We start from the raw sequence: 26,939 nt of genomic DNA on the forward strand, positions 1-26,939 counted from the left end.
ATCACTGTATTTTGACTAATTTTCTGTTATGCTTGTAAGATAACCTTAAAAACCACAGATTCCAAACAACCTTGCAAAATGACCATAAGAATGACAAACTTCCTATGGAGTAAGTAACAAAAATAAAACCTCATCAGCCCCAGGGCAGACTCACTTGAGACAGTGACCTTTTCAAAATGTGTTTTTCTTTCACATGAAATGTGCCTTTTTTTCATTTCCAAGGGAGAGAGACATGACAAGAGAAAAAAAAATGTATTTTATTGTTCTATAATTTATTTTTCAACTATTTTTTTGCCTTTATAAAACAAAATTAAATGTAATGGGGTTTAGTGCTTAATTTTATATTTAAGATTGAGAATCTAATTTTACTTCAAATGCTTTTTTCTTTTTTAATGTAGTTCCTCTCATTAGGTTTTAAAAGGACATACTAAGCTCTCTGGAAAAGGGTCTAATTTCTGAAACTAGCAGTCAGTCACATGCCTTCAAATATTCTCCTTCTGCATTATTCAAAACACCTACAGCTGAGTGTGTAACTTAGGCAACCTGGCTTGATATTGACTAATGTAGTCACTGCCATGACATTCGGGAAGATGTCTGTACCCAGTAAATGCTATTTTTGTGTGTTGTCTTGTTGCTTGAGGGATCACAAAACACTAGCCTGAGTACTACATTTTTTTTCCCCCAGAAAGTATATGATTTGGATATGTGTTTACGAGTTTCTTGGTTGCTTCTTTTCTTTTCTCTGCCCTTGTTAATTACCTCAATACAAGTTTAAAGCCTACCATTAATTGCTATTGTAGTGCATTTAATCTGAAGCAAAAGTTTCTGCTATTTAAGTCTCTTGTCAGGAAACAAAGTATTAGAGTTGTTTGGTTTCTTATTTCCGAGGCTGTTTAATGACAGCATAAATATTCAGCCTGACTCTGAATAGGTAATTAAAGCCGACTCTTGGCCAGATGTTCCCCTTTGTTGCCTGGTGTGGAGCTGAGGGAAGAGCAGGAAGCCGCAATTCCAGTGCCCGCTGTCCCACTGCACGCTGTCCTTGGCTTTGGAAATTGTGTGAGGGATCCCCACGTTACTGAGTGTCCCCAAGAGCAGAAGGTTACCCAGGAATGAGCTGCTGTCCCCATCCCAGTGTGCTTCTGCCCTTTCTCCTCCACAACTGTTTAGAAAATCCCTTTGTGCAGCTGATTTTGGGAGGTGGGAGAAATGAGTTCTGCATTTTCCCTGGATGAGACAATGGATTTCAGGATGAGACAGTCTTTTAAGTGTGTGCAGGGTAGGTGAGGGCTTTTGAGATGAGTCAGGTGTGTAGATGTGAAGATGTTTATTGCTTTAATTTTTGTGCCACATCTTCAGTCCTCAGAGGCAATAAAGCTCACAGGGAACAGAGCAAATGCCATGAGAGCAAGAAACCAGGGAACAAATGGAGGTGCTGAGTAAGCACCTGCAGTGCTGGGGGCTTTGCTTCAAAATTCCCTGGTCCCCAGGGGTTTCACAGGGATCCCATCTTGTGTGAGCAACAGCTTTGGTGAGGGGTCTTGGGAGAACTTTGGGTGGATTTTACACTGTCCTGAATATCAGTGACCTCCTGAGCACAGGAGTCAGCAAGGAACTGAGGCTGTGCTTGCAGTGAATGCCCTCCTTATTTCACATGAAATATCAGCACTGCTTTCAAAAGATGAATGGCTGCTGAGGCTGGAAAGTAAAGGAGAATTACACCAAGAAGCACGGAAGGACAAGAGGAAAAACCTTTTCTGGCTTCAAGATTGTTCATGGGAGGATACCAGCCTTATTTTTGCCCTCTTGTGTTAGTAATGGCTTCTTACTTAGTTTGTAAAACTCTTAAACTTCACCATGGATCAAGTGACAGTAGGGGTGTCTCTCTCCCAGGTCCTGGAGACAAATCACATGAAACAAGAAGTTCTTGGCCTGACAGCACTGCAGAACCATGTGTGAGAGTTCACTCCGAAGACAAATATAAAGAATCCCACGCCGTACAAGCTGCCCTGTAATACGTGATGCCAGGGGACCCGTCCATGATTTCTGCCTGTCCGGGTAAGCTGTACCTACGCTCCCCCGATAAGCGGGGAACAGCTGGGGTAACCTTCGCAGCCTTCTCACGCTCCGTCTCTGCAGGACTCCAGCACCCTTTCCCGGCGCACGGGGCTGAGCCGGGGTGTCACCTCCGGCCACAGACAGGGGTCTCTTTCTATGGCTGTCACCGCGGAGGGGTTTCCGCTTCAGTGGCCGTGAAATCCGCATCTGGGGCCGGGCCGGGCCGGCCCTCGCAGGCGCCCCCCCCGCCCCCGCCGGTGCCTTCCTTGTGCGGCTGCGGAGCGGGCGGGGAGGGGCGGCGCAGCCCCGCAGCCGGCGCGGGAAGCCCGTCAGCGCCGGGCCGGGCGCGCAGCCTCTTCCCCTCGGCTCCGCACCGGCCGCAGGAAGGCGCAGCGGGGCGGGGACTGGAGCGAGCAGCGGAGCCTCCCCCGGGGTGGGCAGCGCAGCTCCGCCGCCGGCCCGTGCCCCGGCGAGCGCGGCGCGGGACCGGGCCATGTCGGAGGCGGAGAGCGGTGCCGCAGGTGAGGGGGCCCCGCCGCAATGCAGGAGCGCTGCCGGCGGCGGGCGCGGCGCGGCCCGGCGGGGCGGCCACGGCTCGTGGGGGAGAACGGTCTGGAGCCGGAGGGAGCCCCGTCCGGAGCAGGGGGAGGCGGGAGGCTGCAGACAATGTCCCGGCTGTGGCCGCGCAGGCGGGGCGGGGCAGGGCAGGGCCGGGCCGCCGGCCCCGCGGAGCCCGGCTCGGGGGATGCCCCGCGGGCAGGGCCGGCCGCGGCGGCGGGAGGCGGCGGCTCGGTGCGGATCCCCCGCCCGCCGGGCAGCGCCGCCGCTCCTCCACGTGCGGTCCCCGGGGAGCCGGTGCCGCACCGCGGGGGGACCCAGGTGACCGAACAATGCGGCGGCACGGCCGGGCGGGGGCGAGGCGGGGCGGGCGCCCTGCCCGGCGCCGGGGCGCTGCGGCGGGCGCGGCATCCCCGCCGGACGGGCCTTTGTGGCTCCGTCCTCCCCGCGGGTCGGGGTCTCTCCCTTTCCCAGCAGCGGCCGGAGGGAGGAGGGCTCGGACTGGATGGAGCTCGGGAGCTGCTGCTAACATAGAGGCAGCACCCCTGTATGCAGAAGCCTGATGCGCTGGAAGAGAAAGACCTGGCAGCCGGGTGGGAGAGACGGCGCTGTCTGGCTGAGCGCCTGAGCATCCTGGCGCAGCCCCGGGGACCAGGCAGCTCCCGGCGAGGTGTAGGGGTGGGGGAAACCCCCACCGGTGCCGTTCTAACACGTTAAGGGGGCCACACGTCTCCGATTCTGCAGACTTGACTCGAGCTGAGCTGAATCTTGTTTTGCCTGAAACAAGGATGCTGTGGGTTTGATCCGTTTGGGGTTACAGCGCCCGATAGAAACGACACAGCCTTTGCAGGACGGGGTGGTCTCTCCTTGTGTGGGAACGGCGCTGGGGGCGGGAAGAGGGTTCCTAGGATACAAATGATATGGGTGAATAACCCTAAGGGAAATGCAGACTCAGCCTGATTTCATCCGATCTCTCCATGCCTTCTTCCTCACTCTGTGCTGCAAAGGCTTGAGGAAACTGCAATGCTGAGCCAACGGTGTTGGCAGAATTGTATGGGGAAACTTAAAAGTTTAAGTTTGATTATAGTAGGATTTGGGGAACATTTTGAATGACATAGCTTAATTTCAGTGTAAGTGGAATAAAAGAGTCATAAAGTGTCCATTAAAAAACCCCAAACTAAACCAGAAAACACTACTTAGGATCTAGTTGAATCTTCAAGATGCTCTACTGGGTTCTTCCCCCTCCCCACATCTAAATGTTCTCTCAGTGCTTCCTAAATGAAGTCTCTAATGTCTGTTTGCTTTGAAGTAACCTGTAACAATTTTCTAGCATGCAGCTGACAAAGGGAAGAATAGACTGACAGATTCATTTGTCTTTCAGATGACAGGGTATCACGTTTTGTTTTCTGCCCAGGTTGCAAGGTTGGTGCAATGCAATACTGAAATGAAGTAACTTGTGATATAGGGAGAATCTGTGCAGGAGGGATTTGGTTAGAAGACAGAAGACCAGGTAGTAAAGCAATGATTTGTGATGCCAGAAATCTTTATGTTCTTTCCATGCTTTGGAATGCGGAGGCTGTCAGGGGAAAAAAAGGCTGGAGGGATAAAGTGTGATTTAGTGCTTGTTATATTGACAGTATTGAAGCTGCAGCCACTTCTTGCAGCACAGTACAATGCATAAAAGAAATGTCTGTATGTGAAATAGCTGAATGCTGTATGCAGTGCCTGCCCATCATCTTTATAGCTCCACTTAGCACAGCACTGCGGTATCTGCAGCTCAGTTAGTGAAGTTGTTCATACCCAGGAGCTACTGCATGTAAAGCTTCTAATTATACTGATTTTTGGCATTTTTCAAGCCTTTGGCTTGTAATTGGGTAGTGCTGATTGAGCTGACAAGTTTTCCTTCATGACAGGCACCCTGTAAGCTTTCAGTCTGAATGTTTAGTTCACTCCCATGGGGACAGCAGTTGGTGTTCAACAGATCTGCCCTGCTCTGTACCTGCAAAGTCTCCCCAAAGCTTCAGTCAGCTGTAGAGAGGCCCCAAGAGGTCTATTCTGTCCAGAGGCATTTTCAGCTCATGCATTTCTGGGTGAAGGGGCTTTATCCTGGTCCACAGGGAGTGACCAGGGTTTCTGTCAAATGGAACTGTCACCAGGAGCTGGAAGAGGATGCTGCAGCCTTGGATGTCAGCTCAAGTTAGAGCAGCCTCTGGGAGGCCAGTTCTGTACGGCAAGACCAGAATCCTGCCTCAGCTATAAAAGACCTGATCCCTTCATGAGCATGTCAGGGTTTAGGATATGTTTTGCTTTCTGTGTCACTGGTGGTTGAGGTTCTATGGGACTTGACTGGTGTCTCATCTTGTGCTTTTTTTTTCTGCCAAATGCTTCTTTTGTTGGTTGAGTTGATGTGACCTGCCATGGCCAACTTCTCCCACTTTCATGGCAATGCTGTTGAATTTTTTTAGGCCCCTTCTGGACATCATATCTGCTGTTGCACTTAAGTTTGGATTTCTTTTCTTTTTTCCTTTTAAAATTACAGATCTGGTCAAATATTTTAAAATTTCCAGTTACTTATTCTTCTAAGCTGTTCCAGGGGATTAATTCCTTTTTGCTCTCCTCTACTATGATTTCACTTATTCTCTCTATAAATGCACAAAGCAACCATCCCTTTCTTTAAAAAAATCTGAAGAATATACTTTTTACTTTAAAACAATAATATTAAAAGATCCCATTGTGTCAGTTTTCTGTACCTGAATTGGTTCTGCCTTTTGACGATGTGTCAGATGGGATTTCACAAGTATTTGGCTTCAAAGAGCATACCAGTTATGGTTGTAGAAACTTCTCCCTGTGGCTGTTTTAGTCTGTAGGTATTGTGAAGAAGCAATTTGGCTTTTTTTGGATTTTTAAAAAAGCTGTGCTGGCTCCCAGAAAATGTGAAAGGAATAAAAACAATGGACACAAACAATGCTACTTTCAATTAGGAGAATAAGGGTAGTCATGACCTTAATTTGGTTTGAAGCAGCGTGACCTTTTCAGGGAGTTTGCATCTGTTCTTTTTTTTTAATTTTCCTTAAGTGAATTAGCTGTTGATATTTTCTTTATGCAGCTTTAGTGAAATCTTTGTCCATCCATAGATGGCTTCTTACATAATTACTCAGCTTTTTTTGTATGGCACTTGTCACGTTTCTATTAAACAGCCTGGCTGGTTGAAAAGCAGGATGGGTGAAGCTCCAGGTTGCATCAGGTTGGTGTTTCTGCAGTGCTGAGAGAGGTGCCAGGAGGACTTGGACTCTGTTTCAGGGATGAGCTCTGAAGTCCATGGGCCGTGGCTGTAAATGGTACACTTGCTTCACAGATGTTCCACTGCAGAGCGTGCAGCTGTTTGGTGCTGTAAGGTCACAGATGCTGGTGTTGCACTGAGGGAATGCTGCTGCCAAGGCTGAGCCTCGGTGATCTGAAATGCCTGTGACAGGTCTGCAGGCTTCATCTTCCTCGCTGTGACAAGTGTCCTGGCTCCTGGGTCATTGCATCCAATCTGCCTTTTCTCAGTGACCAGGCCCAGTTTTGATATTGGAAGAACATTCCATAGCTCTCATTATTCAAAATGTGTCAGCTCTGGCCTGTGTGCTGGGCTGTTAAGAATCATAGTGATACGCATTTAAAATAAATAAATGCAAGTTTAAAATTTTTCTGGAACTGCTATTAAAACAGCGACTTCTCAGTGTTTTAAAATTAGTATGGCAGTGGTGATCTGTGTCACTAATCAGTATTAAAACAGGAAATTCCTTCAAAGGCTGTCCCAGAGGGATTTGAGAAACATTTTCATGTAAATGAAGAGGAAAATGCAGTCATTTCTAAGAAGTAAGCAAATAAATAAATGAAACTCCTCAGAATATGGTGGCCAGAAAGCCTAGAATGCCTTTGTTCTTCACCTGGGGCTGCACGAGGGTGTGTCAAGGACTGCAGAGTGGCTTTGTGAGCAGTGTTGGTGCTCCCCTGCCCTGGCTCACTGCTCTCCACTCCCCTGTGAGTCACTGGGTGCTCCCTGGCCCAGATCAGGAGCTCTGTTACAGATTTGCAGGCTCTGAGCACATGGATCAGTTCCAAGAGTACCTAAATTTGCAAGAATGGGAGACCTGGAGAGGATTTTGCTTTTAGCTTTTAACTCAACCCTCTCAAGCTGTGCTCTGCAGATGCAGTTTCTGAGGAATATTGAGAGAGATTTCTAGTAATCATTACCAGTTGGAGTCCAGAAAAGTGTGGATGTGAATGTAGTTCAATAATAGCAATTCCATGTCATGTGAGGGAGTTAATCCACATTTTCTCTCTGAAAAAAATCAGTTCTTATTGCAGGAGCCTGCCCAACCTGCACTAGTTTCCTTGGGGAAGGAAGCAGAGATAAATTATTCTCCCTTTGCTACTTCCTTCTCCCAGAGGGAATGATCTGGGAACACAACTTCAATTTGTCCATTTCTGGATACATCCCTAGTTCTCAGTGCTATTCAGGACCAGTCTCTAGGGCTGAAGCAGTTTCTCTCAAAGGGTTTTTACAGGGTTTTCCTGTGTACTCTATGTCCACCTGTCCCTGCGAGGTTCTGTGCATTTGTATCCATGCTTTGTTTTTTTTCCTGTTCCCTGTGAGGTTGGAACAGTGAATATTTGGGTGTCTCTTTCCTCATTACAGGGATTGGGATATTCTTCTCTCTCAAGAGATAATAACACCATTAAAATAACAGTTCTTCAGTGCATCCTTGCCCCCTCCTTTTGTCATTGTTTGGGAAATGTGACCATTTGGTGGAGGACTCTTGATGCCTTCTCCATGATTAAAGATCAGAATACCTGTGGTTAGACTGGGCTGACTGGCAACTAGTCCCATTCCCTGATGCCAAACAGATCCAACAAATTTAACATCTATTTCTCAAGTTTCCATGGATACCTGAGTAGAGCACTCGCAGTAATCAGAACGGCAGGGCATGCCACTTACAAAAGCTTTCAGTATTGGCACTGTGGAAGTGCTGCATTCAAAAATCGACCTTTTGTAGGAGCTCTCTTGCTTACTCAGCTACGCTCCTGTTACGATTTTAGCCACAGGAACTCCTTTGAAGGTTGTGCCAGGGGCTTGTCACCGTGACAGTGTAAATTTGCAGTTGATTTTGTGGCTGGTCACTGTGGTCTCTGTGCATGCACTGTCATGGCACTTGAATGTAACCATGATGGGTGTTAGTATAAAAACCTCTGGAAGTGGATTTTGGTTGGTGTCTGCATTATTTTGTGATCTACTCTACAAATAATAATCAGGTAATTTCTTCTTTTCTCATAAGGTATTTTTTCTTTAAGCTTTTTTAAAGCCTGGTAACTATGTGTTTTCAAGACCATCAAATAAGAAAGAAAATGTGGTTTTTGACGTAGCAATGAAATATTGCTCAGAAGCTAAACCAATAGCCAACAGACTATGGTTTCATAGATGCCTTTGCTAATGACTTTTCAAATGTGATACCTATATTTGATGTTTTGTCACAGTTACTATTATATTTTTCCATCTTTAAACTTAATAGCCTTGAAGAATGTGGAGGGATTTATATACAGCATATACACTCATGCTGACTACTATAATTAATGGCTATTCTAGTTTGGCTTTTCTTTCTACCCTGCCCTCTCCTTATCCTTTTTTTTTTTTTTTTTCCTGTGAATTGATGAGAGTGGTTGGTTTTCTCTTGTCAAGACTATAAATGTGTGAATCATGTTAAGCCTTCCAGAAGATTGTCAAAATGAAGACAAACATATTCAAATTTTTTCCCCAATTCATGTTTTAAGAAAAAGGTGTCACTACATTCATCCAGCTTGATGCATTGCGAGATACTGTTGGAATCTAGGAATGCTTGAAAACTAAATAACCTTTTTGCCTTCTAAGGGAACAAATGCCCTCCAAAATGTTCTTATTCCTGTGTGCTGGATGCACAGTCTGAAAAACTGAACACTGATTCTTTGACTATCTTGTTTGAGAAAGGTAGGATTGCATTCTTTTCAGGATACAATTGCATCTTGACATGGTTCTTAAGTAGAAACTTGTAGTAAAACAGGTTTATAACTGTAATATTTTGATGTTGTTTTTTAAAAAGAAAAAGCAGCGAACCAGTCCAGTTGAGCTGGGAAATGGTGTTTCTCTCAGGGTGATTAACATCACAAATGATCTGTTTTATGAGTATGGTCCTGGGAATTAGAGCATAATCTTAGTAGTGCCATTCCTGACAACCTTGCAGTGAACCAAGTAGAGGAGGTAGATGAGGACAGACATGATGATGAAGGAGAAGCAGCAGGAAGCCTTTTCCAGGAAGGTATCTTTTCACCTAAGTTCTGTACATCTTGTGGTTTGTTTTCTGTTCCTTACGTGTTCCTGGAAGCAGTGAGGGAGGAGGTGAGAGATACAGGAAGACAGGGCTTGCTCAGAGGCAAATAGTGCAAGGAAGTGTGAAAGAAGCAAGGTCAAAGAAGAGCTTGTTGAAGGAAGAGAGGTGTAGTTAGTGTGCACTGAAGGTGTCTCTTACAGAACTGTGTCAGGGGAATATTTAGGGAGACCATGGAGAATTGTCTTTTACCACTCTGAGCTGCCAAATCTGTTAACTCAACTTTATCACAACATGTAGCCTGCCTTTTGCTGCAGGTAAACCAGGATCAGAGTTGTCTCTCCTGGCAGTAGTGCATGGCTGTGGAAGAGCTGGAACTGGGAAGAGAGGCATCACTGCAGGGCACTGCTGGTGAGTTCCCCTAACCCCAGGCTCTGGGGTATGCGCAGGTTTTGAGCACATTGGAATCCCATCAGGGGGTGGGGAAGGAAATGGGAGGGAAAAAGGAGCTGGCTGATCATAGAAGCTGGAAAACTCTCAGATCATTCAGGGTGGAGCTGGATTTGAGACCTTATGGTGTAGATGGTGAAAGGGTTTAAGTTGAGGGTGGCTTAAGGGCAGCCTTAGCTGTTGGTGAGGATTTGCTGGGGCATTACAGACCCAGTGAGTGTGATTGCTCAGCTTTAGTCCATCTTACCAAGCATTACCGAGGTCAGATCAGTTGTAGGTAAAAGTAGTTTAGCCAATGTCCTGTCAAATAGAGGAGGAGTGAACATAACACATCTGGCATTTTCAGAAGGTTATTGCGAGTTCTTGTGTGTTTCTTTCATCTCAAATTAAGTTCACAGAAAATTGGTGGTGTCTTTTGGTCTCCCTTTGCTGCTGAGGCTCAGGAAAATGAATATTGTCCACAGAGTGAGTGATGGGATGAAACTGGGGTTGTTTTTTGATACTCTTAACAATAATGGTAAAATCTTAAAATTACCTTAGAAAGCATTCATAGTGTAGTAAAATGCAATTCTTCTAGTCAAAGCATAATCATGATGGGAGACAATAAAGAAGCAGTAAATGGAAAAGGTCAAAGTTGTAATGACAAATATGTCTTATTTATAGAATTCAATGCAAAGTATTGGTAGATTTTTTTTTTTTTTTACTTAGGAAATCCTTGTGCTCTAATTGGTATCAGTGCAATGAATTCCAGTTCTTTGGGGGACTAGATATTATGAAATGGTATCAGGAAACTTGGATTTGTATCAGAGATTAGCTATGGCTGTATTCATGGAAGAGAAGTGTATTGCAGTCTTCAGCAAACCAGCTGGATGCCTACTGGCATTTTAAAACAAAGAACTGTAATTCCATTGATGGTCACAACAGTGGTGCCATTGGTTTCAGTAGGAACAGAAGGTTCTTCTGATATGAATTATGGGGGTTTTTTATTATGCATAAGAATATTTTAAGATTTTTTTTAAATTTCCTTCTCTCCATCTCTTTTTTATTGTTCTGTAATTGTTTTAAAAGGCCATCTTTGTATTTACAGTAAAATGCTCTAGGTTGTCACATTACATTTGGAAGCTCTGACATTTTGTGCTTAATGCAAAGGAAAATCTCAGCAACAGGAAAAGCTGAATAAGGTTTTCTTCATCAGTGCAGTAGTTGCCAGCTAATAGCAATATAGTAAACCCTTCTTGCCTTGTGCAGACATCTTAAGGAAGGTCTGGTTGTGTCAAAATTATTTTGATGCTCAAAAGGTTATAATCTTTTGAATGAAAAATAATGGGTTTATTCGATTCTTTTGTTGCCTGATGGCTACTCTTATACCCATGTTTGGTTCAGTACATCCTTATTTTCCCCTTTTTTTCCTAAATTTTAAATCCAGATATAGTGCCTGGGATATAATGGACAATAAATGGGAAATAAAGAATTTGGCTAAGATTTTGGTATTACCAGCAACCTGACTGAGAGCAGAGCAGTGTGTATACACACAGCAGCAGTCACCTTTACCACATGCTGGATGGCTGGAAATTCCAGACAAATGGCCATGAGATACGTGCAAGTGTTTGATTTGTGACATGTTCAGTGTGTTCATGGTGAGTTCAGTTAACATGGATTTATTGGAGCCACAAAGATCAGCTGCAATAGTGACATTTTTAGTAGGTCTAATGCATCCCAACTTCCCCTGTGCACCTGGTTCAGCAGCCTGCAAATAGCTGAGCACTGGGATGATTTGGCATTTGGAGCAGTGGATGTACATTACACAAATCAAAAAGAGTTATTGCAGCTTTCCTTTTGAGCCAGGGTGGTGTCCTGGAGCCACTCTCAGCTGGGAGTTTGGGGGAGCCTGGAAAAGTCTGTGCTGGGACCCACTGGTGTCTTTGTTGTGAAAGCACTCATTAAAATACTGGAACTATGATCTGAAATGGGGAATGATCCTGTGGGAAGAGTTCCTGTTGGGTTTGTGGTCACTCTGTCAGGATAGAAATATAAATTAACTTGTGTTTATTGGGATATAATGTACACACTGGTGTTTAGGCATGTTCTTGCAGAGGTGATATCATAGTGATGCTCCTTTGCTTGTTCTTTGGTTTGTGAAACAGCTGTAGGAGAGAGATCCAGTCACCTGGGAGTGAGGTCTGAGAAGGTTTGGAAAGTGCAACTTCTCTGGTGAAGCCTTTGCTTTTTTTAGCCATCACTCTAAAGTAGTGCAGAATGTGCCTGAAATGGTGTCTGATGGCAGACCGGGGCTTGAGTCCTTATTTCTTCATTTTAAAAAGTTGTTTCTTTTCCATACACAGAACTGGTGACACGAGGCACATTGAGAAATGTCCCCCCTTCCCTGGTGTGTCAGCATTTCTGGGCATTATGCTGCAAAGCCCCACACCCTGATTCCCAGGTTCCTGATTTACTTGTCCTGTTAAATTCTGCCTGGTGACAAAGCCCACTTTAGCTTATCCATTGTTTATGGCACCTGGGTTGCAGGGAACCTTCTGTTAGACGGAATCCACTGCTCTGGCATCTGCTTCACTGGGGAAATGAACAAGTTCCATAATATGTGAAGCAGAAAATTTTACTGATGCCTTATGTAGCTGAATTATATACAGATGAAATACTGAATAGAAAATAGAAGATTTTGTGTGACTGCTGAATTCTTTTTTGGTTGAGTACCACCATAGTGGCTTGTGACTGGGAGGTCCAGCAGTCACCCTTCTTTAACCTGCTGGCTTGAAACTGATTATTTGAGACTTTATTGGTCCATGTCTGGCTTTTTTAGTAGTTCCCTAAAGTTCATTTATTCAGTCCTGAATGGGAATGTGTGGCAGGGGCTCTCAAATACTCAGAACAGACTGATGGCCTTCCAGCTGCCATTAACTGATCTTTCTAATTAAATAATGAGTTTGGTCCTGCTCTCCAGATCTATCAGAAAATCAGATTCAGCTGAACACGCAGTCAGTGAAATACCCACACTGCATCAGCAAAGTTTTTATAAATGTTCTGGACTTTGCTTTTAGTCTGCATTCTTTGACACTTAAAGGTTAATCCTTCATTGCATTTCATCAAAATCTACAATTGTTGGTGATCATTTACTGAAAAACAGAAAGAGCTAAACAGATTAGGCATTGAAGGAAACCACAGAAAATAAACCCTTGCATCTGTTTAGATGAAAAGAAGGATTAATTTAAATTAAGTCTGCTAAACCAGCAATTGGAGCTAATGTGATAATGGACATGATTTCATTATTAATACAATATCTTCTGATCTCATAATTTTACCAATTCTGTAGTGGTTTGGGAATCTGCCTGAAAATGGGAGCCTTCTCTGTTTTCCCTTCAACTTCTGATCACCTTAAAATGCACAAGGTGTTCTTTGCCAGTTGCTTAGGATAGGACTAAAGTCAGAAATCTTAATGTGTTCAAATTTAGTCTATATACATATATTGAAATTACCCAAACCATATTCCAAGGTTAATATTCATATCAGAAGTAAATGTAAGAATTTTTATTCAAGAAGTTTGGATCATATTTAGAATAAGGTTATTTTAAATACTGGTTTGTTTGAGGACTTATTTTATTTGGATTCTAAATCAGATTCCTCAATTTAATTTGGTGTGTAAATTGGCAAGAATTTAAGTGTTTATTTAGTACATACTATTTAGCTGTATTTTTGTCATAGCATGTAGTTTGACAAAGATCCTTAGTAAACATGGAGATAAAGTTGGAACTTGAGCTATGTAGAACATTACTTGATTATGGTTTTTGGTTGCCGAAGTCAAAATAAGTCATTCTAAGTCATTCTGCTTTTAAGAACTGTTCCAAATACCCTGATCCTATCCAGGACAGTCTAGGCATCATTTTTCAGTTTTGTGATTGCAAATCAGGTTCCTTGTAACCTTTTTCCCACTCTCTGGCTTGGAACAGATGCTTTTGTTTCTATCAGATCAACCAATCAGAGTGCTTTAGAGATAAGGGATTTTTAAATATCCTGGAATATCCATGCATTTACTGCTCTTCAGAACACAGCTGTAAAAATTGTTAAACATGCACATTTTTTTCACCATGGAAACACTAACTCAACAAAATACAAAAGCTCCCACATAGACAAATACAATTTAGCACCTTGCAGTTGAGATGGGGTAGATAGTATAATGTTACAAATATAGTATAATGTTACAAATGTCCTAATTTCATTTACTTTTGACAGTCATTTCACTACCTGTTGAGAAGTTTTGGCATTAGATCCAGGATGCATTGTAGAATTATTTTATTTAGCTGGGTATTTGCAGGAGGAGCCATGAATGCAGTGCAGGATGGTCATGGGGTTTGGAAGGGTCTTTTTTATTAATGAGCTTGAATCAATTCTTGGACACCACCCAAGTCAGTGGTTTCATTGGATGGATGTCCATATTGCTCTGGATATTTATTCACTGCTCTCTGAGATATAAAAATGTGTATCCTGTCACACAGAATTTTCTGGGTTGCACACAGAGATAAAAATAACTTTTCAAAGCTGATAGGTGAAGACAGGTTGGAAAATGCATCTTAGAAACACAGAATAATTCGGGGGGTTGGAAAGGAGCTTGAAGATCATCTTGTTCCAACCCCCTGCAACGGGCAGGGGTATTTTCCACTGTCCCAGGTTGCTCCAAACCCTGTCCAGCCTGGGTTTGAGCACTTGCAGGAGTGGGGCAGCCACAGCTTCTCTGGACAGCCTGTGCCCGTGCATCTCCACTGTCACAGGAAAGAATTTCATCCTGATGTCTAATGGAAATCTGCCCTTTTTCATTTTGGAGCCCTTACCCTTTGTCCTGTCATTACATGCCCTTGTAAAATGTCCCTCTCTGACTCTTTTGTAGGCCCCCTTTAGGTACTGGAAGGTGCTCTAAGGTCTCCTTGGAGCCTTCTCTCCCAGCCTGTCTCCATAGCAGAGGTGCTCCAGCCCTCTGATCATCTTTGTGGCCTCCTCTGGACCTGCCCCAGCACACCTCTGAAACATGAGTGCCGAAACAGGTAACCAAAAGAATTACTGGCACAGTGAAACACTGAAAACTGGTTTGATGTCTACATTTTGTGCTCCAAATCAGCATCATAAGTGTGGGTAAAGTGCAGGTTTCCCAAGATGTTGAGTCAGTGTTGCAGTGTCCTGGTTTTCTCAGGAAATATGGTTCAGCTTTGGCCAGGAATTACAGCAGGATGCAAGGAATATAGTTAGTTAGTTTTTTGTTTTTTTTTTCCTGTGTTGAAATACTGGTTTTCAATTCTAAAATAAATAGCACATTGCTGGTGAAAAAATTAAGAGGTAAAAATGGCACAAAGGAGGCTGATAACAGCATCTGTTCCAAAGATGTCTTAATGAACTGAACAGATTCTGTGCTTGCTGCATTTGGCCTGTGACTTTTTGTACTTCACTGCAAGAGGAGAAACTTAATATATTCCTGGAGAACTTGTGTAGAAAATGCAAATACTGTGCTTCTGCAAATGCTTCTGAAAATCAGGCTGAACATGCATGTTATAACTTTGAGAAATAAATGAAGTTTCAAGAGCAAAATTAAGATTTGGAGGAAGATTGTTTTTCCCTCCAGGCGAATTATCTCATACTTGCCCACTGCAGGGTTTTTGAATCTTCCCTGGGAAACAACACATATTTGATTACCATCCTTCCCTACATAATTTTGAGGTCTTGGAGAGCAGCTCCAGTGTCATCTTGGAGTGATACTCTGAATTGTCAGTCATATCTAGGAATTACATGCATGAATAAATGTATGGTGCGTCCAAGTAGATGATAAAAATACATTGAAATGTATTCTTTATTATTTAATTATTATTATTAACATTCAGAGGCCTGTTACATCATTCTTCTTTACATCTAATTATAGCTTGTATTCTGTGGAAGAGAATTCAGGAAGCACTTAGGGCTTAAATTTTGGAGCAGAGGGTTATGAGCATGGACAGGATGTGTGGTACCTTTTCTACATTCTATTTTGATAAACCATTGCATTCTTCATAAGAGTACAGATTATATAAAAATCCATCTAAGCCATCAGTGCTTAATTATTTTAAGCCATTTCCTTTTCTATCATCAGCAATGTAAATGAAACAATGAAAAATAAAATTAGTGCATTACAGTATTTGGCCTGTGCCTTTAAATGAAGTTTTAGTATTGTATGCTGGGTAGAAATATTTCTTTGATGAGTTGTTAATAATGCTTTCCTTTTTCCCAGCTGGATTCTGTCCTGCAGTAGTATTAACAGCTGCAGGAAGTTCCAGTGCAGAGTGTAGTGAAGGATAAATACAGAGACAGTATTGGGAAAGTTTCAGAATAAAGGTTCAGGATGGACAAATTGCAACTTACTCTTTCTACTTTCTCCAGTTGCTGTCAACTCCTCTTTTTCTTGTAATTGGGTCTGTCTTTTTGGATCTCACAGCTTGTGTTTAGTTTCTGCATTCGTACATTTAAGTCTTAGGCAGTGTGGGTGATCAAGCTGCTTGTACCAATTATGATTTTTGAATATGTTTAGGAAGTCTTTTAAGATTGTACATGACAATGTAATAAAAGAATGGTAATAGTTATGAAGGTCAGACAGACATTGTAAAACTAAATCAGCAGTTGTGTTTTAGCATGGTTTAAAGGCAAAACATGTTTTAGATGGCAGCTGTGGAATTTGCTTTGTGTTTTAGCAGATTATTCACAACTGGAAGACAGTTTAGCAGGATGCAAAGTAACTGTTGCATTTACTCATTCTGCTTGCTGACACTGATGGGTGTTTGTTTCCTTTTAGATGCAGTTTCCACATCTGCTTACTCATCACCAGCCAAAAGCTTGGGAGACCCTGGAATAACTCCACTGTCTCCATCACACATCGTGGTAAGAAATGCACTCTTAACATATTCTGCATGCTTACATTACCTTCTCCTGCCTGTTTAGTGGGACATAATTTCTTTAGAGTTGTCATTTCCTCCATACTGATCTCCTTTATGCTAGCCATAGTATTAAGTGAGATTTTGGTCACACTTGAGTTGTTGACAGCGCTCTGATTTCTTTCATTGGACTCCTGGTTTTGCTATTTTTCATTTGCTAAACTCATAGACTTGCTCCTGCATATTTTTATATCAAACACAGGGACTTCTTGATCCTCAGGGTTCCCAAGGTCTATCCATGTGTTTATCACTGATTTGTTTAGGCAGCCCCTGAAAAGTCTTCTTTCTTTCAGGAAAAAAAAAAAATAAGGATATATATGGTACTCAACAGTAAAACCCAAATTCTCAGAGAAAAGAATCTGCTGCAAGAGAGAGAGAGGGGTAGAAACTCAAAATAGAAGTAACTGGTTTAATTTCTTAAAGAAAATAGCCACGTCTGTAAGCTTGTAGAACCAAGAACATGTCCCTTGCTAGTGTACATCATTAATCTCTTTAATCTCTTGCACATCATGCTAATTTTGTTGATAAACTCCTATTAAAACTAACTCCTACTCATTTTTAAGATCACTTGTATGATTTGTAACACAGTACATGCAGTGTATTTCATGTTATTGCAAGGGATTGTGTTCAGAGCACATTTTTATCCTTGTCAGCCTATGATGGAACCCTGCCTTAGCTTTCTGATTCAAGTTCAGAATTGTGCAAAAACCCATCTTCAGGACTTCCAGTGCTCTCTCACATAGTTTTTGGCTCTTATTCCCTTCTTTCTCTATATACTCTTGAAATTCTTCTTTTACTTCTGTCATATTGATGAATTACATCATATTTCAGTTAGATTTGCTCCTTAAACTCTTTGAGGAAGACATTGTCTTAGTTGAAAAATTTTTATTAGGAGAATCCAAACAAGCCTTTTATGATTGGAGACTTGATGCTCTTGTTTCTCTGTTTCAAGTAGCAGGAGTGATCTTGGAATATGTAGGGATACAACAGAAAGTGGGAGGTGTGGAATTAACAGAGATCTGTGGTGGAACACTGCCCATGGAGTGAGGCCATGTGGCAGCTGGTCTGTGAAAGGTAACATCAGTTCTTTCCAAGTCTCTCTGGGAGTACAGACTGAGCAGCCCTGGTGGATTTAGGGTAACAAGGCTGGTGAAGGGTCTGGAGCATATTGACTGTGCTTTTCAGGGATTGCAGGATTACAGGTAAAAGGCAGGGAGAAGGATTCAAATTCATCATGAGCAGCTGAACAGCTTCCCACATTCCAGCACAGGCAGGAGGAGTACAGCATGTAGTGCTGGCTAAATAGGTGTTATATAAATTCTTCTTTATAACATGGGATATAAAGCTTATTGCTGCATTTTGGGTAGCTCTGTCTCTGTTATTTCTGAATGGTAATAGTATTTCATGTTCATCCTTATGATATAGTTAACTCCTAAAACCACCAAGTAGGTCCCAAATATATCACATTGATGGACAAATTGTTCAGTTGAACAGTTTAAGGAAAAAAAAAACCAACAAAAACCAGCCTCAAACTCCTAAGTTTTAATAATACTCCAGAAATGAGTATGAAGGAAGCTTTGAATAGAAAATGATGTATAAAAGGCTCTAGCATATATGTCGAGTCATGTATTGAATTTCATTGGAATGTGTATCTTTCTGGTATCAATTTCAGTCACAAAGGCAAATTCAGGGAAGTCCTGATTTTCACTGAAGAGATATGCAGGTCTTGCAGAGCAAAACTTGTGACAGCTTACAATGATTCTGCTCAGTGACTCGGTGTCTATTTTGCTTCTGCTGTTTAACAGAAGGACTCTGATGCAGAGGATGCTGTGGAACAGCTATTTCTTGTTGTTGTGGCTATTGATTTTGGCACAACATCCAGTGGCTACGCCTACAGCTTCACCAAGGAGCCAGAATGTATTCATGTAATGAGGTAAGGGCTGCAATGCAGCATTTAGTTTGTGACTCTGATACCATGGGTTGCCTGCAGTAGCCATAGATATTTTCTATAGGAGCCTGAAGTGTCTGGACTTGTCTGGCATTACCACTGTGTGCAGATTTCTCATGGCTATGACTTTTTGTTGCATCTTATTGTATTCTGATTTGCTTTAGTAGTCAATGGGAGCACATCCCCTGTCTTATTTTGCTGAGTTTACAAGATGACAGAGTAGAAGGAGGAATCTGAGCATTCAGAATTGTTCAGGAAGCAGAGTTAATAAGTAAGTCAGGATGCCCTTATCACAGAGACTGATTTCCTAAGGGTCATGGCATCCAGGAGGTGCCCATCCCCTGGAATCACACTGTGTATAGGAATTACCTGCTTACTTGCACTGGGAGTTCGTTTGGCTGATGTGAGCTTTGTGGTATTAAATCTGAATCAAATCTATCATAATGATCAATTGATATTGGGAAATAAGCAATCAAAAGGCATGAATGTGAAAATGAAGGTTTGATGTGAAATCTGTCTGTGTTATATGTATGTAAAGGACAGACTTTAGATGCTGTGATGTAGGGAGTTTTTTTTATTTTTTTATTTCTTGATTAAGTCAGCACAATGTAACTCTATGCAGTCACAAATGCAAAAACTGTTATGGCAGCTACCTGAAAGGTTTTCCCTACAAACCATTGCTATAATATTTTATAGTCTTTAAAAAAAAAAAAACTTACTTATAACTTGAAACACATTTAATTCTTATTATAGTATATTTTAAATGACTATATTGTAATGAGAGCAAGATATAGATAATTTTAGACATAAAAAGTATATATGAGGAGCTCAGCCATAGATGTTCTTCTAAACAATGCTGCTGTTGCAGAAGTAGGTACTCTGCTGTAATGCTGAGAACAAAAGGTCAAAAAGCCTAATTTGCTGCAGTCCAGTGTGATATACTGCATTTTTTCTAAGCAAAGGTGGTAGCTGAATGCAGCTACCTAAATCTCAGCAGACACTACTGATTGTGCAGTCAGCCTGCATAGTTGGTTTGTGTATGGCTGCAAACTAATGCAGCTGAGGGATTTAAAATACTGTCTAAAGCAAAGTAAATTTAGAAATGGTATTCTGCCATCCACTTGCAAAGATATCTGATATTTGCAGGATGGACAAGTAATGCTTTCCAGGTCTTTTCTGCATTTCAGCCATCTCTTGTTCTCTGAGCAGCACAGGAGGGTGCACAAGGCTGAAGTCAAAGGACACACCCTGTGTTGCTGCCTCAGACAGCTCTCAGGGTGGGCAAGCTGGAGCACACGTTTATCAATTCCTATTCTCTTTGGCAGCAAGTAATAATTAAAGTTCTTAAAGAAGTTTGATGGAATGAGGGAACACATTTCTGAAGCTGTATCTGAGCAGACTTAAGTTGTGTTTGGAACAACTCTGTGTTGTTCCTGTAAACGCTGGAGATTTTACGGTGTGGAATCACTGCTGTTTCTGGGGAAGTCCTTAAAGTGCCTTGGGCTCAAGTTTTACCTTAGGATCTGGTTTTGCTGCTGGATTCACAATATGGATTAGATTCTCCTTCCCTGGGGAAATCCCTTCTCCTTAATAGGCTTCCTGCTGTCAGTCACTGGGACATTGAAATCCAGGTTCTGATTCCAAATCTTAATTGACATTTTGCTACTTGTGATTCAAAACATGACATTTTCCTCCTTATGTGATAATGGCAGCATGACTGTGATTTCAGAGCTATGTAGGTATGATATGAGATACTAATGTTGATGAAATTATATAAATTACTTCATGTGTTTCCAACCAGAGGGGAGGAACTTTTTTTTTGGGGGGGTGTATTCATATTTCCAACAGGTATTTCAAACAATGGCAAATTTTCATACCAAGAATTATTTTAACTTTTTTATTAAATAGGTATTTCTATCTGGGAAGGATTTTGGCAAGATGTAATTGAAACGATCTTACAAAGTAATATATGTAATATTTTTATATGTATTTATATATTAATACTCAGAAATCATGAAATTCAATCAAAAGATTGGTATATTTACTAAGGTAAGTCTGCAGTAGTTCAGAAGGTATTAAGGGCTGTATATAATGAGGCTTACATGTAGGATAACTTGAAAATATTTCAGCAGAGTAAATGTAGCTTCCTGCCGGCACTCGAGAATGTTTACATTAAAATAAAGGGTACCAGTGATGCATGGTCCTCTCTACTTCCTAACATTTTTTCCACCTTCCCTCCTTAGTGTTGATTCTTTCCAGATACTTAGATTTCTGACTGCCTTTTAACAAAGCTGCTTTTCTCTAAAAGGGTAAGATGGGTTTATTCAGAAGGTCCTCCTTTGGATAAGAGTTGAACACACAGGGCTTTAGCACCAGGTTTGAGTGCAGTGCCAGCAGTGCCATGATTCTTGTTATGTAATTAGGAGGCAAACAAAGTCACATTTTTTTGACTGTGTGTTTATTTGCTGTCATGCCCAATGCTAAAAAAAAAAAAAATAAAAGAGTTTGTATGCATTGACTGAACAAAGTTCTTTAAGCATATATTTATCTTTAAATGTATGAGTGGCCTCACTCATCTCAGCATGTTTGGAGTTGGGTGTGGGTTTGTAAATGTTCACTGAATGACTTCACTTTGATTGCAAAACACTGGTTACTGTTTTATCAGTTTTAGGTGGTACTGACAACTCTGCATAGTTACCCCAGCTTCTGTTTCAGGTAGCTGTGGTTCAGGTTCCTTCTGCAGAGTGAATGTGTTACAATGAGTGCTGTTTGCAGCATAACTTGAGACTGGAGCAAAGGCATCTGAGCTGCCTGGCCATGAGCTCGGCACTTTGGTGAGCGGGGCAGTGCCAGAGCCACATGGAAAACTTGCTGCTGTAGAACGAGTTAATAACATCTCATTCAGAGGAAATACATGAGATATTACACAGTTCTGAGAAACTCCTCCTGAGTTATATGCACTTACATGAAGTTACAGATGTTTTGGCTACTGGCTAGAGAGCTGAATTGGGAGTATTTCACAAATGGAGAAGAATAAATGACGAAATGCATGTGGCTATGAAACAAATGGCAGTCTGTCTTTGGAAGGAGGGAGAATGTGGTCTCTTTTCAGTGCAGCTTCAGCCTTCAGGTTTTTCCCTTTTCCCTCTCTTCCCTGTTTGACTGTAATTATTGGGAGGCACACACCTGCCTTTTTTCTGTATACACACTGCTGGTGGCATTCAGCTGCATTTTGATGACCCCAGTGTTTCATTTCCTTGACTGTGGTGCTGCAGCTCTGGCTCAAATTCTCATCACTCTGCACAAGTCCCTCTTTGGTCTGTCTCAGCCAGATTAAAGTGCAAGTAAAGGCATTTTTCTAACCCTTGTATAACCTCGTGCTTCTTGCTTCACTGACTCTCTTGTCTCTATTTTCATTTCTAGTGTACAGTTAGATGCTCTGTGTCTATAAACAGGTCTAAGTTGTTTATATTTGTGTTCAGATACTCCACTTTATATCAGCCTAGGAACTCATTTGTCTGCATTTGAAAGAAATCTACCTTGGTTCTCTTTGAATAGTTTTTTTAAGTGTGATTCTGCACTGCAAAAATATCCCCCACATATATTTAGAGCAATTCTGGCTTGTACAGATTTATGCTTTTAATAGGCATTTCCTTTTTCTATTTATTTTTCCCAATTTTTACCATTATTTTCCCTTTATTGGTACCATGAAAGGAAACTGCAAATGAAAGTGTTGCAGTCCTAGTCCTACTGACTAAAATCCTCCTGCAACTGGAGTAAGGCCAGGGCTCCACCTGGCAGGAGTGCTGCAGCCAGGAGTTACTGTTCCCATGCTTTTGCATCTGCTTCTCTCTAGAAAAACATCACAGGAGAGTGTTTCTAAATCTCTGATTGCAAATGCTAGAGTCATGTTTCCCCTTGTCTTTCCTTGCTGTCCTTTCTGTGACTGAACAATAACACAAGCTGAGGGCTTTAGAATGTGCTGAGCAATTACCGTGTCCAGTTTCCATCAGAAACTCATCAGGAAGCAAACATCCAATTCTCCAGGTGGCTTTGAAAATTTCATCCCATGGCATTGAACGTAAATTTGTCTTCACTGAAACTGCACCTTAAGCGTGCTTGTTCCAGAAAGTGAAAAAGTGCCTGGCCATAATGAAAAACAAAGAAGCATTGTTATTAGCCACAGCCTATTTATGGCATTTCCCACCAGTGACTCAGAATGAATCATTAATGATTCCAAGCAAAAACGATATCAGTCTGTCTCCTCTCTGCTTGCAGCGGGTGAGTGGGATTTAACAATCTGGTGGAATAACAGTGTTTTCTGTTCATGAGCTGTGAGATCCCAGCTTCTTCACATTGGAACCATATGTTTGCTGTGACACCTACTCAAAGATTTTGGAGTTGACCAAATGCATTTCTAGCAGCAGGTTAGAAGAAATTACCTGGAGCAGAGCTCTTGCCAGATGATCATGGCTCAGGGGCTGAGCAGTGGAACTAGGCAGATTTAGGGAAGTTTTTTCAAGTGGATGAATGTGGAAATCATTCCACTCCTCATCATGCTGTTTTTGCTTTCAGGGCAGTGGAATTGTCCTCTGCCCTAAAAGAAGTTCGGACATGTTATTCTCTGCTGTTTGAGCTTAAAAGAGAGATTTTTCTCTGCTTGATCCAGTTTAATGATCTGAAGGGGTCCCAGCCATTCAGAAGATCCCATTCCTTGTTACTTTACCAAGTACCAACCCCTTAAATTTCAGTTTGCCATGTCAGTTTTCTGCCTTGGTCTGGAGGTCAAGTAATTTTCAATGGATTCAACTGTTTCTGAGAGTGAAATGGAAATTAATTTTTCTACATACTCTTCTTATGTCATATAAACAGCTACCACAGAGCAAGGCAGACTTTTTATGCTTCAGAATGAGGGCTTGGCAGGAGTATGTTCTGAAAGTACGTTTTGCTATCTTTAGAAAAAGCAATTGACGTTTAGTTTAATAATGAATGCAGTTGCCTGTGTGATCTTAACTTGGCTCCTGTTTGAGCTGTTATGATTATGTCTGAGAGCATAAACAGATTTTCCGCTGATGCCTTTTTAAGAAAATATTTTCTGGTAAATGTTTGTTTCTCATACAGAAAGTACTTGTATATGCTGGGGGGAGGAACAGTAATGTGAGTTTCTTCCATTCTGCTTTTTTTTTTTTTTGTGATGGAGATGGAATACTCACAGCTGTTTCTACAACTTTCTACTGTCTGACCTTTTTGTCCTGCAATGCCCCTCTTCAGTTCCTGCTGCTGGGTGTTCCCATATTCAATGTTCTTATTTGTTTCCTTATTTATTTCCTTATCCGTTCTGTGAAAGCAGCTTTGAGTTTACTTTTGCCTTAATACGTCCATGGGTATCCCCCAAAGACACCTTCACAATTTTGATGAGATAGGATAGTTTTATTCACCAGTGACAGAAATATTTTGGTGCCTTTAAGATCCTTGGAGATCCTTAAGATCCTGCTTCATTTTTGATAGTTTAAAACTTGTACAGCATTTTGGGTCTTTGAAACATAAAATCCATCAACTTCACATGAGTAGAAAGTGCAGTGCAGAGAGCTCAGCATCTGCAGGTATGGATGCCTTCAGAGTTTCAGGTGTCTAGGAAATGAAGCACGTGATCAGATGTTGGTTGAATTGGCTTGTCTTGTTTTAGGGAATATTCTGGTAGAGAAATGGGGATTTAATCAACCTCTGCCTGGTGATGTTAGATGACTTAAGCAGGTCCCTGCTTATGGGAAATTCAAAATGGGAAAAATATCCCTTGCAATTAACCATTCATGAAGTCTGAATCACAATTGGAAAGACCATATTTGGGGTTTTATTAGTAGTGTTCTTGGATAATTACTAATTTATTTTATTTTCTCTACAATATTTATTACATGTGTTGGCTTAGGTAGAAATTTTAAGTACAAAACTCTTTCCTTAATTGTGTATGGCTTACTTCAGGGAACCTGTGTTCTTATCTGAGTGTGATATATCCTTAAGAATTATACATAACTACAAAAATGTGTTGAATTACGTGAAATGAAAATTGCACTTCTTTTTTCTTAGGTGGGAATAAAACCACTTGATTTTGGTATTATAAGGTTTGAAATTACTGTCTTTGGAGGGAAAAGCAATCTGTGCAATTTGCCACCGCATGGCTTTTTCTCACGATACACTTGTTTTTTCCTGCTGCTCTAACCTTGAGCATCACTTACTGGAGCTGTTTCACTTTTTGGCCAGGCGATGGGAAGGTGGAGATCCTGGTGTTTCCAACCAGAAGACCCCCACCACCATCCTCCTAACACCAGAGAGAAAGTTCCATAGCTTTGGCTATGCAGCAAGAGACTTCTACCATGACTTGGATCCCACTGAATCAAAGCACTGGTTGTATTTTGAAAAGTTTAAGATGAAGCTGCATACCACTGGTGTAAGTAACACCCAAACTGTGTTTGCTACTCAAGTTGTTTTCCTTTGAACACTACTAAATTTTTGTCAACTAGAAGTGAAGCATCTCTACATTTAGAGAGTAGATTGAGTAAATTAAACTCTTCAGTTAGCATTATGATTCCTTTTGTTTCTCACAGCATTTGGCTACTGTATCTTGCCAGCTTTCCTTGCAGATCTTAAAAGTTCAGTATCTGCTTTGCTTAGATCTTCATGTCCTGTCTGGGAAGTCTGCATGAGGTTGGTTTGTTCAATAAATCTGATCAGCAGAAATGGGATATAAGAGCCAGACTGAGCTCTAGAGGAGCCAAGCAAATTCACCCAGAATTTGTTGTCAGAACTGCAAGTGCCAGTAGGGCTGTTAATTTGACATTATTCCTACTGATTGTGTTTTTGTCTTTAATCCATTTTAGAGCTTTGGGCATTGGCCAGTACTGTCTGTTTTGAGGTGTTTTCTGGTTTCATCTGTTGGTGGGCAACCAATAATCTGAATTTTTAATTTGGATTACGTTATCTTGCACAGGCAACTTTATTGCAGTTATTTACAGATGTATCTATTGCAATTGTTTAATATTTAGTCCATATTTCTTTCTCTGCCTGCAGTTATCTGTAGGCATGGTAAGTGTTTAAAAACAAAGTCTAAAATAAGCAGCAAAATGTCATGCTCCAGGAAATTCAAGTGATGAGTTAAATCCTCTTCAGAATAGTTTTGTCACTTTTTCCAAATCAGGTGAATAATGAAGAGTTCTCTATCCTCAAGCAGTGGGAATTAATTTGATGTTTGCCTTTTTCTTTTAATAACTTCCAGTTATTTTCTTTCATGTAGAATCTTACTATGGAGACAGACCTGACAGCTGCGAATGGCAAAAAAGTCAAAGCACTTGAGATATTTGCTTATGCTCTGCAATTCTTTAAGGAACAGGCATTAAAGGTGGGGTAATGCTTCCTTATCAAGATTTTCTGTATTTATAATTAGTATAAATATGAGCTTAATATTTTTAGCCTTGCCAAGATTTGACCTAAGTTGTATTTGATGTAAACAAAGCGAGGCAGGTGGAGAAACTCTGGACAGGCTGTGGACTCTGGAGAGCTCACAATAGCCTGAAGTAATTTCCCCTTGCCCAGGCCAAGCTTGATTCACTAATAGCATCCTTGTGATGCAGAGTTCTGAATAGCTTTTTACTGGTTTAGGTATTTTCTACTCTATTTTTAATGGGGAAAAAAAAGGTACATTTGACAAGAAAATTTAAAAGCTTGTTATTTTCCATTTCTGATTTGAAATGTTGCAGTGCTCATTTCTTGCAGTGTTCTTGGATCACAAGATTGTTTTTCTTACTCTCCAATGGAATACATGTCCCCAGTAAGCAGATTTTGAGATTTTAAATCTTGTGTAAATAGTCAATTGTGAGTTAAGTAAACATTGGCTTCCAATGTGCCACTATAATGTCAGTGTGAACAGAGGAATTCGTGGGTCAAATCCGAGTATCCATCCAAGCAAGTGTTGTTTAAAATAGCCTTGTGGTTAAAAGCTAACCTACTTTTTTGAATGGATTTAATTTATTTTCTCTGAGATCCCAGTCTATTCCATATGGCTGCAGAGAAACAATCCTGCCACTACAGCTCAAATGCCTCATCTTGTCAGAGACATTTTTAACTGTACTTTTCTGGGTTGGTTGTGGAGTCACAGACTTGGACCTGTGTGTAAACTGGGGACATTCTTGGGAAATACGAATCTTGGATAAAGTCCCATATATTTGCTGTGCTGCCTGCTCAGGACTACATCCTTTTCCTGATGTTAATAACTAAATCCCTGGTATTTGTGAGTGAATCCTGGAGCTAATTAGACATGCCATGTAAGTGAGCTTTTACTTTGCACTGTACTGTGTCTGTCTGTGGTGCCCTGTGCAGTATAAAGGTGCTACTTTTCCAGCATGGGTTTTTGAACTGCAGCATAGCTAAACAAACACAACACCTTGGCTCAGCATATGCAGAAACGTTTTTTTTTTTACATTCTAAAGGCCTGTTGTCCACCTTTCTGAACCTCTCTCTGTTTGGATGGAGATTTAGATAGGACATATGGTAATGACATTTTACTTGGAACCTTGCCCAAAACATGTCAGTGTATCACCTAATTTGCAAATGTAATACAGACTTTCCTCT

General features: G+C 41.5%; 1 protein-coding gene across 1 annotated transcript in view; it reads left to right on the top strand.

The window, feature by feature from the left end:
* Nucleotides 1-14,397: 14,397 nt before the first annotated feature.
* Nucleotides 14,398-26,939, top strand: part of HSPA12A (heat shock protein family A (Hsp70) member 12A) — a 40,938-nt gene continuing 28,396 nt past the window's right edge. The window contains exons 1-5 of the mRNA XM_053949676.1: nucleotides 14,398-14,461; nucleotides 16,231-16,316; nucleotides 18,175-18,302; nucleotides 24,576-24,762; nucleotides 25,606-25,710. Coding sequence (XP_053805651.1) covers nucleotides 14,446-14,461; nucleotides 16,231-16,316; nucleotides 18,175-18,302; nucleotides 24,576-24,762; nucleotides 25,606-25,710 — 522 coding nt within the window. The 5' untranslated portion in view covers nucleotides 14,398-14,445. The remainder of the gene's footprint in view (nucleotides 14,462-16,230; nucleotides 16,317-18,174; nucleotides 18,303-24,575; nucleotides 24,763-25,605; nucleotides 25,711-26,939) is intronic.

The sequence above is a fragment of the Vidua chalybeata genome, chromosome 8 (assembly GCF_026979565.1).
Source record: "Vidua chalybeata isolate OUT-0048 chromosome 8, bVidCha1 merged haplotype, whole genome shotgun sequence".
Classification (NCBI taxonomy): domain Eukaryota; kingdom Metazoa; phylum Chordata; class Aves; order Passeriformes; family Viduidae; genus Vidua; species Vidua chalybeata.